At 35.8% G+C, this 15,049-nt stretch overlaps 1 protein-coding gene across 1 annotated transcript in view; it reads right to left on the reverse strand.

Annotated features, from left to right (window-relative positions):
* Positions 1-15,049, reverse strand: part of VPS13B (vacuolar protein sorting 13 homolog B) — a 310,137-nt gene that overhangs the window by 175,914 nt on the left and 119,174 nt on the right. Inside the window, exons 25-27 of the mRNA XM_015813428.1 lie at positions 12,807-13,013; positions 6,081-6,252; positions 4,468-4,582 (exon numbers count right to left, since the gene is read on the reverse strand). Coding sequence (XP_015668914.1) covers positions 4,468-4,582; positions 6,081-6,252; positions 12,807-13,013 — 494 coding nt within the window. The remainder of the gene's footprint in view (positions 1-4,467; positions 4,583-6,080; positions 6,253-12,806; positions 13,014-15,049) is intronic.

Here is a 15,049-nt window from a genome sequence, read left to right on the forward strand (position 1 = left end):
AAAAAGCAAATATGACTTCATTGAAAATATGGATTAACTAGTGTGTTCCTGTATTAAAGAATAGAATGTGTATGTCAGTAATAGGTAGACAATTACAAAAAAAACCCTACTGAAAATATATAATGCCAAGAAATGAGAATATTGTATGAAGAAGTGAATGGAGGTATGCTAGCTGTTAAAGAAAGATAATAGAAGCAATTCTGAGGAACAAGTGTAAAGAGTAGTCAAGTAGCAGGCTAAATTTTGGGAAACTCAGGGAGCAGAAAAGGCAAGGTTCCGAAACTGCAGCACAGGGAAGGAAACAATATTGTTTCCAGGATCTGCCCAAAGAGTTTATGCAGAGATATAAAATCCATTCTTATTCAGCCTATCTTGCTGGCTTTTATGAGAAAATAATCAGAGGAGAAATGGCAAACTCCTAAGTAAACTTTTACTCTTATCGAATTTATCCATGTAATATTGAGGTAGCCTTTGTAATCTCCTATTGTCTTGTGGGTATGGGTATCTTCAGCATCAGGTATCTGAGTCCTGTCTTAAAAACAATGTTCAGACCTAGTATTTCAAGTCAGAGATCACACATAGATTTTTTTATTCTCATCAGACCCTGGGATTGATTGAGATTTTTGATTCGCTGACAAATCAAAAATAATAATTTTTGCACTGATAAATGCTTCAGAGAAAGTCAATCTTTGTCAGAAATGTTGAGTAAAGTCAACACTGTTTTCTTCCATTGGCATGTTTTGGAGTAATAATTTACTTGCTCAGCTCCCTAACAGCAGATCTTCTATTGGCTGCTCCACTGCTAATGCTAGAAAATGGAGAATGTAATTTTGGACAAAAATACAGTAGGTGCATTTCATAATTGCACAGAACAAGGTAGAGACATAGAGGTGGATTATGCACTAATTTAAGGTAGCAAACCAAGCTAATCCACCTTTTAAATACACATATATTGTTCTAAGATAGGATTGATACACTCTATCAATTAAGTTGAGAATGTCAAAGTGTTTAGCTGCATTCCCAAAGTCTTGAGATGGTTTTTTCAGAACAGTGAACTGAAATGAGGATATATTCAAGCAACCCATGAAGTCTGAAGACAATTCAAGAACAGTTGTTTGATTTCATTAGTGCCAATGGAATAATCAATTCACAATAATACATAGCCAAGGACAAAATGTGATAAATTGACGAATGCTATTATATTAGTGTGTCTTTTTGTGTTTAGAAGCTCTGTAATGAAATCCATTGAAATTACTTTTCTCAGATGCTTGGCTGGGTCCAGAAATGAGCAGATTTAGGGATTCGTGCAAGAAATTCTCAGCCCTTCCACACATTGGCCATGCCTCACAACAGAAATTGGAGTCAGTATTGGGTTCTGGTGGTCTTTAGTACCCCTTTCCACCCTCATAAAACGTATTGGGTCTTACAAGAAGACGGACTACTAATTGCGTGTTACATAAAACAAGGTACCCTAGACATAAAAAATAAATGTAGGACAGAAAAAGGTCCTCGAATTCATGCGAATGTACTCCTAAAGGAAAGGGTTTATCAACACCTGATGATATGGAAAGTTAAATGAACCCCCAGTGCAGATGGTTTTTTTCCTAAAAATTGTGTGACATATCTAACTTCAGTTCAGATAAGGTACAAAGTCAATAAGATAGAATCTGTAGCCTGGAACTAAATGAATAGTATAGTCACAGATGGTGTACAGGCAGCTGGTTTGTTTCTTCTTCATGAAAACCATCCTGGAGAAATTGACATTTTGCCCACAACATAACTCAGGTTCTTCTGATGTTGCAACAGCAGCACTAGGCTCCAACAGCTGCAAATACCCTCGATATTTACTGGAGAAATATTCTGTTTTTCTGCAGGAACATTGTTATTTCATAGAATGTTTCACAGTGAACTTAATGCTACAGAAAACAGGGATCTTAGATACTACATTGAATTGAATTTAGCCCAATTATTGTAAATAACCATAGAAACAGAAGGAATGTCAGATGTATGCATCCAGACAGAAATGAATTTTCCAAGGCAATTCCATGTTTGAGAAACACAAAAATCACAACGCTACTAGAAGAAATGTAATCGTGGCAAAGTCTCGTTGGGATATTTAGGAGCAGGATTAGTCAACACTTCAAACTGATTACCTTTTTGGTCCTAGAGTAATTTGTTCCCATTTGCAAAGCATCTTTTTTTTCAAAGATATTCATACTAAATGTCCATACTATTTTTTTTTTTTTTTTAGAAAGCTGTGGTATAGCCCTTTCTGCTGTGAAAGTGCCATGGTAGCTGAGTACACTGGACTGTTTCATGGTGCTTCAATATTGATTATGCCAGTGTTGACTGTATTAAACCTCTGGTCATCCAGTGATCTTAAACATATGCCAGAAGGCAATATATATTCTAACAAATCAAACATCTTATCTGAGAGTAATTCTTGATGTTGATATGCGAGGCTGCCTATTCCAAGCAAAGTTTTATGCAGTAGACCAGAGGTTGCTGGACTAGGCAGTTAAATGTTTCTACTTTCTAATTTTCTTAAATCTCTCCTACAAACAGCAAAGTAGTGGGATTTACTCCAACAGATATGAACTTGCCAATTAATCAAAAGGCCTGTCAGAGAATTGATGAAAAAATATACTTGTGTATAGTCATCCTGCAGCTGCATATGTACTGCAGTGAGCTGGAATTTTAGGGAACTTTTCAGCATTTTGGACAAATTTTGCAAGTGAGGCACAAAGGCATTTTCACACAGGTAACTCAGTTACAAAGGCTGACTCAACTCCAATCTATTTAATTATCCCCGCATAACTTTTATAACAGCTACTTGGACAAACTGATTCATTTGAGTTTCTTGCAGCAATACTTCTATTTCAAGAAAATCACTATCATGTATATCAAAGGATGATATTCACTTCCAGTCCAGGACTGAATGCAACAGAGACAATGTAATCTATTCAGAGGAACAAGCATGAAAAGTAACCGGGAAACAGACTAAAGTTCAGGAATTCAGATAGGTAGCAAAGTTCAGAATGTATGGATAAAAGCTGTGAGCAATGACAGTGCCTCTGTAGTGGAGGATTACAATACTTATCCTAAGCTGATGTTGACCAGGAATCAGTATTCCTTCAATACTGAAAGTATCAAGCTCTCCAGTTGCTCTGACTTCCTTTACCTCCATTTGCTACTATCAAATCAATTGGACTCTACTGAATTTTGCTCAGTATTGGTCTGCTGTTTGTATAATTCACCACAATATTTTTTCAAATATATGTTTTGTCCACTGATTATCTATTTTAGTTAAAATACTTTATTTAGCTGACTATCTATATATATGCATTATGCTTGTTTTTACTTTTATTGAGTACCGATTCATATTTTTATTATGTATGGGTAATTACAGTTAGATTCACAGTTTAAGACAGGTGGAAACATAGTAATGCTTACCACCTTTGTAACCAATGCTATCAGAAAAATGTGTCATGGCGTCTTCTATAATTTCCAGGGAGAGGTACATTTCAAGTTAAACGTGAAGTACAGGAAAGTCATTGCTTAGCGACTACAATTCGGACCAGCAATTCCATCACTAAGAGATGAGGTTACTAAGCGAAATATCACATGAGCATCATGTGACTGTGACTTGCAATTTCATTTCTGTGTTTCCCATTAATTCTGCCTGTTGGAAGCTGGTTGTGAAATTCACAAACGGCAATCAAATGACCATGGGATGCTGCAATGGCTGTTAGTGCAAGATTTTGTTGCAAAGCCTTTTTTCCACCCACACTGTTGTAGCTTTGAATGATCATTAAATGAGGCAGTCGGTAAGTGAGGACTATCTGTACAAGAAGCTGTTTCCTAGCTATACTCCATAATGAGGAGGAACTGGCAGTGGCAAAATAAGACTTGTTCTAGGCCAGGGATAGGCAACCTTGGGTATTTTATGACTCGTGGACTTCAACTCCCAGAATTCCTGAGCCAGCATGGCTCAGCTTGGAAACCTCTCCCTTTCCCCTCAGCATGGCTGGCTCAGGAATTCTGGGAGTTGAAGTCCACGAGTCATAAAAGAGCCAAGGTTGCCTACCCCTGTTTTAGAATAAGCATTTATCCTGGTTTAACATATGACTAAGAGCTGTAAACAATCAGACTCCAGATAGAATATACTAACTCTCTGGTGCCAACTAACTGCCATCTGGGTTTTTACAAGCAAGATTTGGCTTAAGAGGTTATAAATTTGCCATAGCCTCAACTTCATTTAAGATGTTAGTGAGAAGGCATATTTGGACACAAATTAGTTGGACTTCCAATTACAACCAAGACTGTATATTAATACATATAATTATGACATAGCAATATAATTTCAAATATGTAACCTCACCCTTTCAGATCAATAACTATTACCATTTAAACAATATAGTATGTTTCGATACGAATGCTAATATGAAATGAACATAAAATTCTTACCTATTTCTGTAGTGGTCAATGTTGAAACTTTCTATTTTACACTTTACTTTGGTGTAGACATCTTGTACATCCACTGAAGCACTGAGATCTTCTAACTCACCAACCACACATATCTCTGTAGTATCCAATAAAATTAGTGAGTTCACCAACAAGTCACATGATTATTTTGTAGAAATGAAGAAAATAGTTTGCCTTAATTTTAAACCAATATTATTAAGACAAATCTTAAACAACTAATAGTTCTCCCAGAAATGTATATGGGAAGCTCATATACAATTCGATTTCCCCTACTCTTAACCTTACCTATCAATGGGCTTAGTACGAAGCAATTCAGAAATAAATCTCCGTTTGGTTATCAATGATAGACACTCGCAGATACAGAACTTTTATTACACACATTAGAAAACTATAACATTACATTACTTTTCGACATAATCACCATTCACATTGAGACACATCATAACATCTTACAAGGCTTGAAATTCCTTAATAGTAGTCACTTAGCACCAAATCTGGACTATGGGGGGGGTGATCAAAAACATCCCAATGGAACTAATTCAAAAGTTCTTGGGTGCGTCTAGCGGTGTACGGGTGAGCATTATTGTGAACCAACACACCTGAAGTCAGCATGCCCTGATGCTTGTTATGGATGGCTCGTCTGAGTTTTTGTAACGTTTCACAGTAGACTTCTGAATTGATGGTCAAACCACACTCCATGAACTTCACTAGCAGTAGTCTTTTGGCGGGATTTTCTATAGCACCACTTCCGATGTGGTCTTGGTTCACATTAATGCTCACCCACACACCACTAGACGCACCCAAGAAATTATGAAGCAGTTCTGTTGGGATGTTTTTGATCACCCCCTCCCCAAAAGCCCAGATTTGGTGCCAAAAAGTAATGTAATATCGTAGTTTTCAATTGTGTATAATAAAAGTTCTGTATCTATGAGTGTCTGTCACGATAATCAAACAGAGGTTTATTTCCAAATTGCCCTCATATACAGATATTATATTCATAAAGAGAGGGACAGAGGCTGGATTTTGATCCACAAACAGAGCCATGGAGCTAACTAAAGCTATGTGCAGACAAGTACATGTTGCTAAATGACAGTATGCATATACCTACTACTATAAATCCATCTAGTTATACAATGTCTAACTGCTATTATATAATCTACAGTATGCCTTTTAACAGATAGGTCAATCCTTAAGAAGCCATTAAAATCAGTACACAGTGCACATAATCAATTGTTCTATAGCCATATTTAAGATTCTGCTGACTGGGATGTGATGGGTGGAAGAAAGTCAATTACAGCCTCACTGTTGATAAGGCACAATTGTTCTATCTATCCTACTACCTAACATAAGGCTGGCAAACCATTGGCTCTGGTCTTACGCAGCATGCATTTTATAGTCCTCATACCCACCCAGAAATGTCATTCAAGTCTAGTGACAAAACAGAGAAATTGAACAATTTTTGGTCTGTCTTCTTCTCTCAAACATGGAAAGTGGATAGATATGCTAAGCCTCCATTGGGAAAGCATATTTTGAGCAAATATGTAAAACAAGTTCTGTTCCATGATGCTTTTGCTTTTTAATCTGAAATGTAATACCTGTGCCTTTGTTTTCTGGATCTGGTGCAAATAACTTGACAGTAAGTTTTGGCAACATCCACTGCATCCATAAACTCACACGTCCGCTTGAGATGCCAATATTGCTTGTTGTTTGCTCTAAGGTAACAGAGTCCGAGAATGGAGAATCATCACCGCCTTGCAGAGATTCACCCTGAGAGAGAGAGAGGGCGAGAATAAATAATTTAAAATATCAACCGCTCCTACTCATGGTAATAAAAAAGTATATCTGGAAAAAAAATTCTGACATAGTAAATAAAACATGTAAATAAAATACTTTGCAAGATATGGCTTATTAAGTCAGGTCTGTAAAGTTAGGAAGGACCCTGATGTACCTTGTTGTTATGAACAATTTCTTCCCCTGTCTGCCCACAAAATGTGCTGTTTCTAAACTGGTACCATTTTACAATGATAACCAGAAACTAGGACATAAAACACTCTTACCCATTTTCAGTTACACTAAGTTACATATGTCACACATACTGAGGACACTGTTGCTGAATATACTCTGATACATACATACAAACAGACATAAACCCAACCCTGTCATTTCTGACGTCCACAGATTTACTAACTTATCTAGCACTGCAACAGATTTCATAGCTAGAATGATAGAAAACCATGGCAGGTATTTTCATATACATTTAAATTCTACATGGTGCCCCCTATTTCTATAATGTTGCCTTCTCCGTCATAATCCACAGAGAATCAACTTCGAGAAAATGTATTTTTTGCATAATTGAACCCCCTGATTAGAAGTGAAGCTCAAGTTTTTAATTCTCTGAATAGATATACTATTCCCAACATTTTATAAAATAATTGTTTTCTATGTACTTGAAAGCAGGAGCATTATATACTATCTTAGCTGAATATGCCAAATTGTAATCAATAGACTACACATGAGAAGCACAGAGAAGTTGTGCCCTTCTCTGCACACAAATACATTGGTCTGTACCGATTTAATTAAATAAATGATTTTCATGATAACAAATCTAATCCAACAATAAAAAACAAAGATATCAAATTGAATACAAAAATAACATATATGCCATGGGAAGATTGGATTGAATTTTTAAAAATGGCTAGTACTCAAGTGTTTTGATACTTAATCTAAATGCAAAATGTTCTTTCATAGAAATATGTTTGTGTTTAACATCTGGAAGCTACGTATACCAATGTAATGTATGATTTAAAAATTACTGTGGGAAAATGACTAAATTGAAATATTCTAAATACATTGATGATCAATCATGTTCTAATTGTTAATAAGAAAGCAACAGCTTTTTCTGCATTCATTAAATCCAGGATGATTGCAGTTAAAAATATTAAAATAATTGAGGAACTAAGCATTTAACTATGTACCACAGTTAACTTCAAAGGCTAAAATCTGTATTCTAATAAAAGCAACAATAAATCTCACAGCAGTTCCAAGATCTCAGATGGTGTGAAATAAACACTGCACTTTATTTTTTTTAACTTCCTTTTTAAAAAATTTGTTTATAGCATAAAATACAAAAAATACAAACACAAATAGATGGAAAGATAGGGGATGGAAAGAGGAAGGGAAGAGTGCAGAAAAGAAGGAAAAAAGAAAGAAAAGACATTTTATAATGACCCACTAAAGCAGAGATAGGCAACCTTTGAATTTAGGGCTTCACTTGACCAAGGGCCATATCATAAAAAAGGGATGAGGCAAATGACAGCAACCAAGATAGAAATAAAATTTAATTTAATTTTAAAAACATTTGAAATAAGTCTGGGAAATTCATTAAGGTTTGGAAGGGGAAATGCTGTATATCTTTGTATTTATGAGGTTGTCATAGATGAAATACAATATTTATCCATGTGGTATAAGCACAGATGAATGTTCTTGGTAACTGATAATTCAAACGATCTTTGAATTGTTCTTAAATTCAGGAGAATTTCCTTCACTAACATAAGAGGAATTTAGGTTGGCAAGAACACAACAATGATTGCTACCATGACTATAATTTGCAGATGTTTCCAAAGAGCAGCTATTCTTTTTTTTTTAGAAGATGTGGCGTTTTCCTTCAGTTACCATATGAATAGTGTTAATGTTTTCACTATGGAGTCAAATATACTTATGAAATAATAGGATATAATAGGAACGTTCGGTTTTCAATAGGTAAGTAGGTTGAAAATAATGCTAAACATCTTGTACATTAAAAAGCTAAGTACGCAGGAATGTGGTTTATTTTATTTATAAAACACAGCTGAATTTCAGTATGGCGATTTGGTGATTTCAATCTATTTTTAAAGCCCACTTTCATTATAATCTTGCACATTATTGCACTTTAATTTTCAGTGCTCCACCTTTCTCTAAAAATGAACAGCTTATCATAATCTTTCAATGTCCATATCTACTTTTATTTTAAATTTTATTAAAAACAATGGAAGTGAAAATTCTTCAGCTTAAATAAACTTGTAAAAATAAAATGTTGTTGGGTGTCCCATCAATCCTAACTGTAAACATCAGCCTTCCAGGTTCTTAACACTTTATTGAGGACTTGGTATACACAGCAGAAAGCTGTAACTTAGAACAATTGTTTTTTTACTGACTAAAGAAGGAAATCATACACAAAAATATTTGTACACTGTGTTATACAAAATAAAAAACCTTCTACTGTATATAAGTCTGTGCTCCAAAATTTGAATTCTAAACTTTTTTCTCCTTCTGCCTTTCTCAGTCAATGGATACATCATCATCCATACAGTTCTCTCCAGCTTGGGAACAAATGATTTGTTCCTTGTAAATATAATTCAGATTTTCACAATAAAGGGAGTGTTGCTTAACTTCTATATCTGGATTTATTTATTTTTAATGCATTTAAGGATTTTTTTTTCATTTTTCATTCCATGGTAGGAAAATTTCATCATCATCTTTTATGATCTGTAAGAGGTAGCATGCTTACATTGTGAAATGTGCAGAAAACAATCTCTACAGTGACTGTGTTCTGGGCTGTGGTATCTTCTATAAGGAAATACTGATTAATCGATTATTTTTCCACTGGCAGAAATCTTTAGACAGAATTGTCCTTTGGCATATATAGTAGTACCCTGGCACTCAACTGCTTTGAAACTCATCAAATTTGTTACTCAACAGATTTTGACATGAAAACTTTGTTCCGGTACTCATTGTTTGTTTGGTACTCAATGCACAAGCTACAACTTATCAGTGTCGGCTGCCTTGTGACTCACTACATTGTTCCTTATAGGAAAAATCTGTTTGGTACTCATCATTTTTTGTAACCATCACAGCTCCTGGAACCAATTAAGGATAAGTATTGCGGTACCACTGTAAATTGACTTGTAAATAAACTCTACTTGGTTTTTACTGGACACTTACGTTCACTGAATATATATTTACTAGGCTGATTTAATATTTCAAAAAATGTTTTATCAGGCAGAGGTCCCCAACCTTTGGGGCACCAGGGATCAGTTCCATGGAGAGGTTTTTCCACGGACTGGAGGGTGTGTGGTTTTGTGTGTTGCCTGCATCCCGCGGATGGGGGCTTTGCTTGTTTGTGCAGACCGGTTGCTGGCATACCGCAGCCCGGTACTGGTCCACACACCGGGGGTTGGGGACCTCTGTTATCAGGCATTCAAATATGCTGCTTCTACATTCTTTGTTGGATAAAGAATAGGATACTAATGTATGAAAATGGATTTTGATCTGTTTTTCTCATTTGTTAGAGCTGTGATTATTCCTAAGAAGTCAAAAATGCATTGGTTAAATAAAAAATACTTCAAATGAAAGTTTGCTGGCATGCTAGAACAGATCAGCACCCTCCATTGGAACTGGCCATTTAGTCTAGGAAAAACCAAATTAAAGCACCCTCAAATTAAACACATTCAAGAGAAAAGGAGCCCATCAATCTTTGGGTTATTTATTCCACTGTCAAACTGCTATTACTGTTAAGAAGTTTTTTTTTTAACATTTGATTAGAATTTGCTTTTCCATAATTTCAATCCATTATTCCATGTCCTGTTTTTGAGGTTGTATTGGCATGTGGAAGGAATAGACCAGTGGTTCTCAACCTTTTTAATGCCGCGACCCCAACCGGTCGTAAGTCGAGGACTAAACCGGTCGTAAGTCGAGGACTAAACCGGTCGTAAGTCGAGGACTACCCAACCGGTCGTAAGTCGAGGACTTTCCCTGCCCGGGAGCGCCGCACATGCGTGGTTCTGTCCCCTGCGCCGGCCGAGGCATAGCTGGCAAGCGGCAGAGACGGAGCAGGCCGACCACCAGCTGGCCCAGCCCAAGGGAGGTAAGGCATCCACTGGAAAAGGGGGAAAAAATGGCGGACAAAAAAAATGGCGGACAGCCTTGCTTGGCGACCCCCATGAAATGGTCGATCGACCCCAAATGGGGTCCCGACCCACAGGTTGATAACCACTGGAATAGACCATAATCTGCCAATCTGGTCCAATGCAGATTGGCAGATATGTCCATAGAATGGATCCCACTTGATAAAAGGCATCCACAAAAGAGATCTAAAAAAAAAAAGATGGATCGACGGCATCAGCAAGCATTGCAGGCCCAACTAGCAAAAGAAAGCTCAGGACTGTATTGGTTGGAAACATCAGAAGAGGCCTTCATCTTGCAGTGAATAGACAATGGTAAAATGATGATGATGATGATGATGATGATGATGATGATGATGATGATGATGATGATGATGATGATGATGATGATGATTCCATGTCCAGGAATAAGAGGGAATAAGCTGCAATATCCCTTTAGGTATTTGAAGAGTACTATGATATCCCCCTTCAGGTGTCTTTTATTTTGCCTAAATATGCAGTTAGCCATCTTGGACAAATGCAAATTCCTACATAGTTCTTACTTTATATTCTTAGAAACAATACTATAAATATCAATGGGATGGATCTGAAGATAGGCACCAAAAAAAGCTTTTCAAATGCTTGAAAGGTAATCCATAAACCCTCTGCATACCTTTTGAATAGGCTAGGGAAACATTCCACATTTAAATGCCTAACAAAAACTTAAAATGTTTCAAAATGTATAATACTGCATAAGAATGAAAAAAACTCTTACAAGAAATGAGTCCTCCTAGTAAATTCAATTTATTTTGAATTTCTAATGCCTGGTATGTAGAGATAGATAAAATTTATGCATTAGTTTTCTATTTGTATTCAAATTCATAAAATAAAGCCAGAATCAAAAGTAAACTATTTTTTCCACCCTCCTCATGCCAAGCTCTAAAATATACAATTTCATTCTTTACCAATTCTTGCAAAATGAACCAAAATATCAAGTATATTTTTCTTAGGAGAATTTATCTTTATTCATCTGGAAAAACCAAACATATAAGGCCTTCATCCTTGATCTCCATTAAAGCTCATGGATGATATAAGTCTGGAGCAAATTACTGTTCCCCAAGGACTAAACACTTCCTCAACTGTTTGTACTTAAGTAAACAGTAACAAGTGGCCGGTTGTAGACTGTACTACCTTTACTCTAATGCAGAGGAGGTAAAAATGATTAAGTGTTTCTAAACTTTGGTTCTTAAGCCTCTCACTCAAATTTTCATCCTCAGCTTTGGCTACATGGTGGAGCAGCACTCCCTATCAATCTATTAAAATGAAAAGAATTATTCACAGCTGGATAATATAAATAAATACTTCATATGCTATTTAATATAAACAATTTTTGGAGTGAGCCATACCTCCTCACCTTTCCACCACCAGTTCATTTGTAGGAAGTCTTTTACTTGAAAGAGCTAAAGACACTTTCAAAATAATCATTTTGACCTCATGGAGAAGTAGTATACTTTAACTGTGAAATGTATGAAATGTTTAGGAAATGTACTTAGGGTACAGCATATTTTTTTGATGCTATTCAAGATTTTAAATGTAAAGTGTAGGGCATGTATAAATAGAGTAAAGGAAAAAAGTGGTTCCTTGACAAATAATTTAAATATATCCAAGAATTCCTTTACCATAGGGAATTCCAGTAACAAAACAAAAACATTATAACCCGGAGAAATAATTTTTTCAACTTAAAGAGCCCAACTATCTTAAAGCAATAAAATGTTATCTCCTTTGAGGCATATTAATCACTTATCTTCATATAGTCTCTAAATATATTCATTTTTAAAGATTTTTAATATGTTCAAATACTAAGTCTTAAACATAATCATAGATGCTATGTTTTGATGCTGCTTCCTCTCTCAAGTAGATCAGAATATAATGAAGGAAAGTGGTAAATCCAAGAAAGGTATCTCCACAAAAAAAGATAAAATTGATAAATCTCCTGACATTTCTAATACAAGATCATGATAATGGTTTTAGCACCTATAGTAGTTTGTACTGCAGCCTCCTCAGCAACCTTCAATGACACAAAATGATGACTTGTACAATCATGATCTTGTAAAATAATGATAATGATCATTTAGCAAATTTATATGGCCACCCATAATCAAATGTCTAACGACAGCTAGACAACTGCACAATCACCCAAGTGTTATAATTGTGTACCTGCATCAAGATCATTTGCTGTTCTTTCTTTAGGCCACCCAACTCACAAATGCAACTGTGGGCTACTCAACTCACAAGTTTAACTGGGTTAAAAAATAAAAAAGACACATGCATTCATATATTTGAATGCCTTATTCTTCATTACAAGTTTAATTCCTTGTACTAGCAGATCACTTATTTCAGTACCTCTGTAGTTGTCCCAATGTCAGCTGATGGACTACATGTACTGGTATCCAGTGGAGCAGTCCCAATACTACTTTTAACAGGTGAAACAGGTGGTACAGGTCCTGAAACAGATTCTGTATGTGCCAGAGACTGATGGAAAATTCCCTTCTTATGAATCTTATTCCAAACTTTCTCCATTAAATCTGTTAGTTCATATAGCAGTTGCACCTTAAATAAATAAATACAAACATACATAAATATATAAATAATAGCTGGATATTAACATTTTCCACAAATCCAAGTTCATACAGCATAAAAAGAATAAGTTTGTGATAGCATTATTATTACAGTATTTTCATTTGATACATATGGGAAAAATCTGCATAGAAAAACATCAAACAACAGTAGGTAAGGCTGTAAGACCTACACCACCTCTTGTACAACTTAACTTGTGGTTTTAATGAATAAACAATTTAGTTTCTGGATTATTTCATAGACTTTCACAGAAGCTGCTACTTCAAGTACAACTGAAACAAAAGCTCTAAAAACAAAAATCTAATTTATAAAATACAGGAGAATTTTATTTTTGTAGTAAGTGTGAAAATAGTCTCTATCCACTGAAAAAATGAATCGGCATTTTCAAAGCTGTCTCCTGGGATATGACATCTAACTATTCAGAAAACATTCTGCATAACCTACATACTGTATTGTTCAATTCAGATTTAAAGTATTTATGCAAAATAGTTCATAAATAAACAATAATCATGTAACTTGCCATTTAGTATATAAAAAAAATCCCATGGAAGTTGCATGCACAATATATAACCATATCCACAGCTGGATGCCATACCCACTTGCCATTGTGGAAAATACATACATACATACATACATACATACATACATACATACATACATACATACATACATACATATATGTTATATTTAATGAAGAGGTTTCAGCCTCAGGACACATCCAAAGAATGATGTTGGCTTCTAATGTGGGCAAAACAGATGCAGGAAAACATTGCTATCTGTCTAGTTTTGATATAAAGCAGGACTTGATTTGTGGATATGAGAACATAATTTATCCTTTCAGATCTTCCTGAGCTGCTTTTGTATTGATACAACACTGGAGAATTTCCTTACATCCTGCAAAATTTACATTAATATTTAAATGTTTTAATTTAATCCTAAAAGTTAACATTCATAGCAAAGCTTCCATACACATTTATATACAAGCATTTGTTAACACTCTCAAATGTTCATATTTGTAATAACTTTAAGCTAGTAATTAGTAATAGTATTTAGTAATAAAATCATAAATTAAAACTGGCATACATGAGTAACAATGCCTGATAGATATAATACATTAAAATTTCAGTTCAATAGATGAAGGGGCTGAGAGGGATCTGCTAAAGCCAAATGTCTCTTAAATCCACTTTTTCCCATTAGCAACAAGTTATATAATAATGCAAATGACATGAATAAATGTGAATCATTCAGACTATTTCAGATCTATGAAATTTGTGCATTATAGCCTGGTAGTGTTTAGATGGAAAGCCTGTCTATCTATCATTCGATCGATCGATCGATCGATCGATCGATCGATCGATCAATCAATCAATCAATCAATCAATCAATCAATCAATCAATCAATCAATCAATTTGTATGACTGCCCATCTCAACAAATGATTCTGAGCAGCTATAATGGCTTCTCCAGATGCCAGCTCAGAAGATAAGGGAAAGCCGGCTCCAGAGTAGGGTGCGGAAGAGCATCTGGAGGACACAGAGACTCCATGCCAGGAGTGAATGAGCAAGAGGAGGAGAAGCCAAGAATATTGATAAGACTGACAGAGGAGCAAGCAGCTAAAGACTTGGCTGAAGAGGAGAGAGAAGAGACACAATTGCTGCCTGGAAGTCGGATGACCAGCCAGAGGCATGAGTGGAGAAGGGGCGTAGCTGCAGTCAGTCAGTGGAGGCAAGGAGGAATTGCTTCCCTCAACGGATCCCAGGGTGCGTAGAGCCAAGCGGAGGGAGGCACAACAGAGGTCGGCAAGGCTACTCACAAAGAGGCAGCCTCACCCCTCCTAATAAGCTGCACCAGCTGGTGCCTACTTAATCCAAGGCATAGAGCAAAGTGGCATTGGAAACAACCATTCACTTCCCTGCTTTTGTGTTTCCTTGATTCTGGACCTATGCCTCATCTGATTGAATCTTGGATTTTGTGCTTGGATTCTGGACTTGGACCTTGGCTCCGGTTATT

This window comes from Protobothrops mucrosquamatus, unplaced genomic scaffold (assembly GCF_001527695.2).
Source record: "Protobothrops mucrosquamatus isolate PMUCROS unplaced genomic scaffold, P.Mucros_1.0 scaffold_69, whole genome shotgun sequence".
NCBI lineage: Eukaryota > Metazoa > Chordata > Lepidosauria > Squamata > Viperidae > Protobothrops > Protobothrops mucrosquamatus.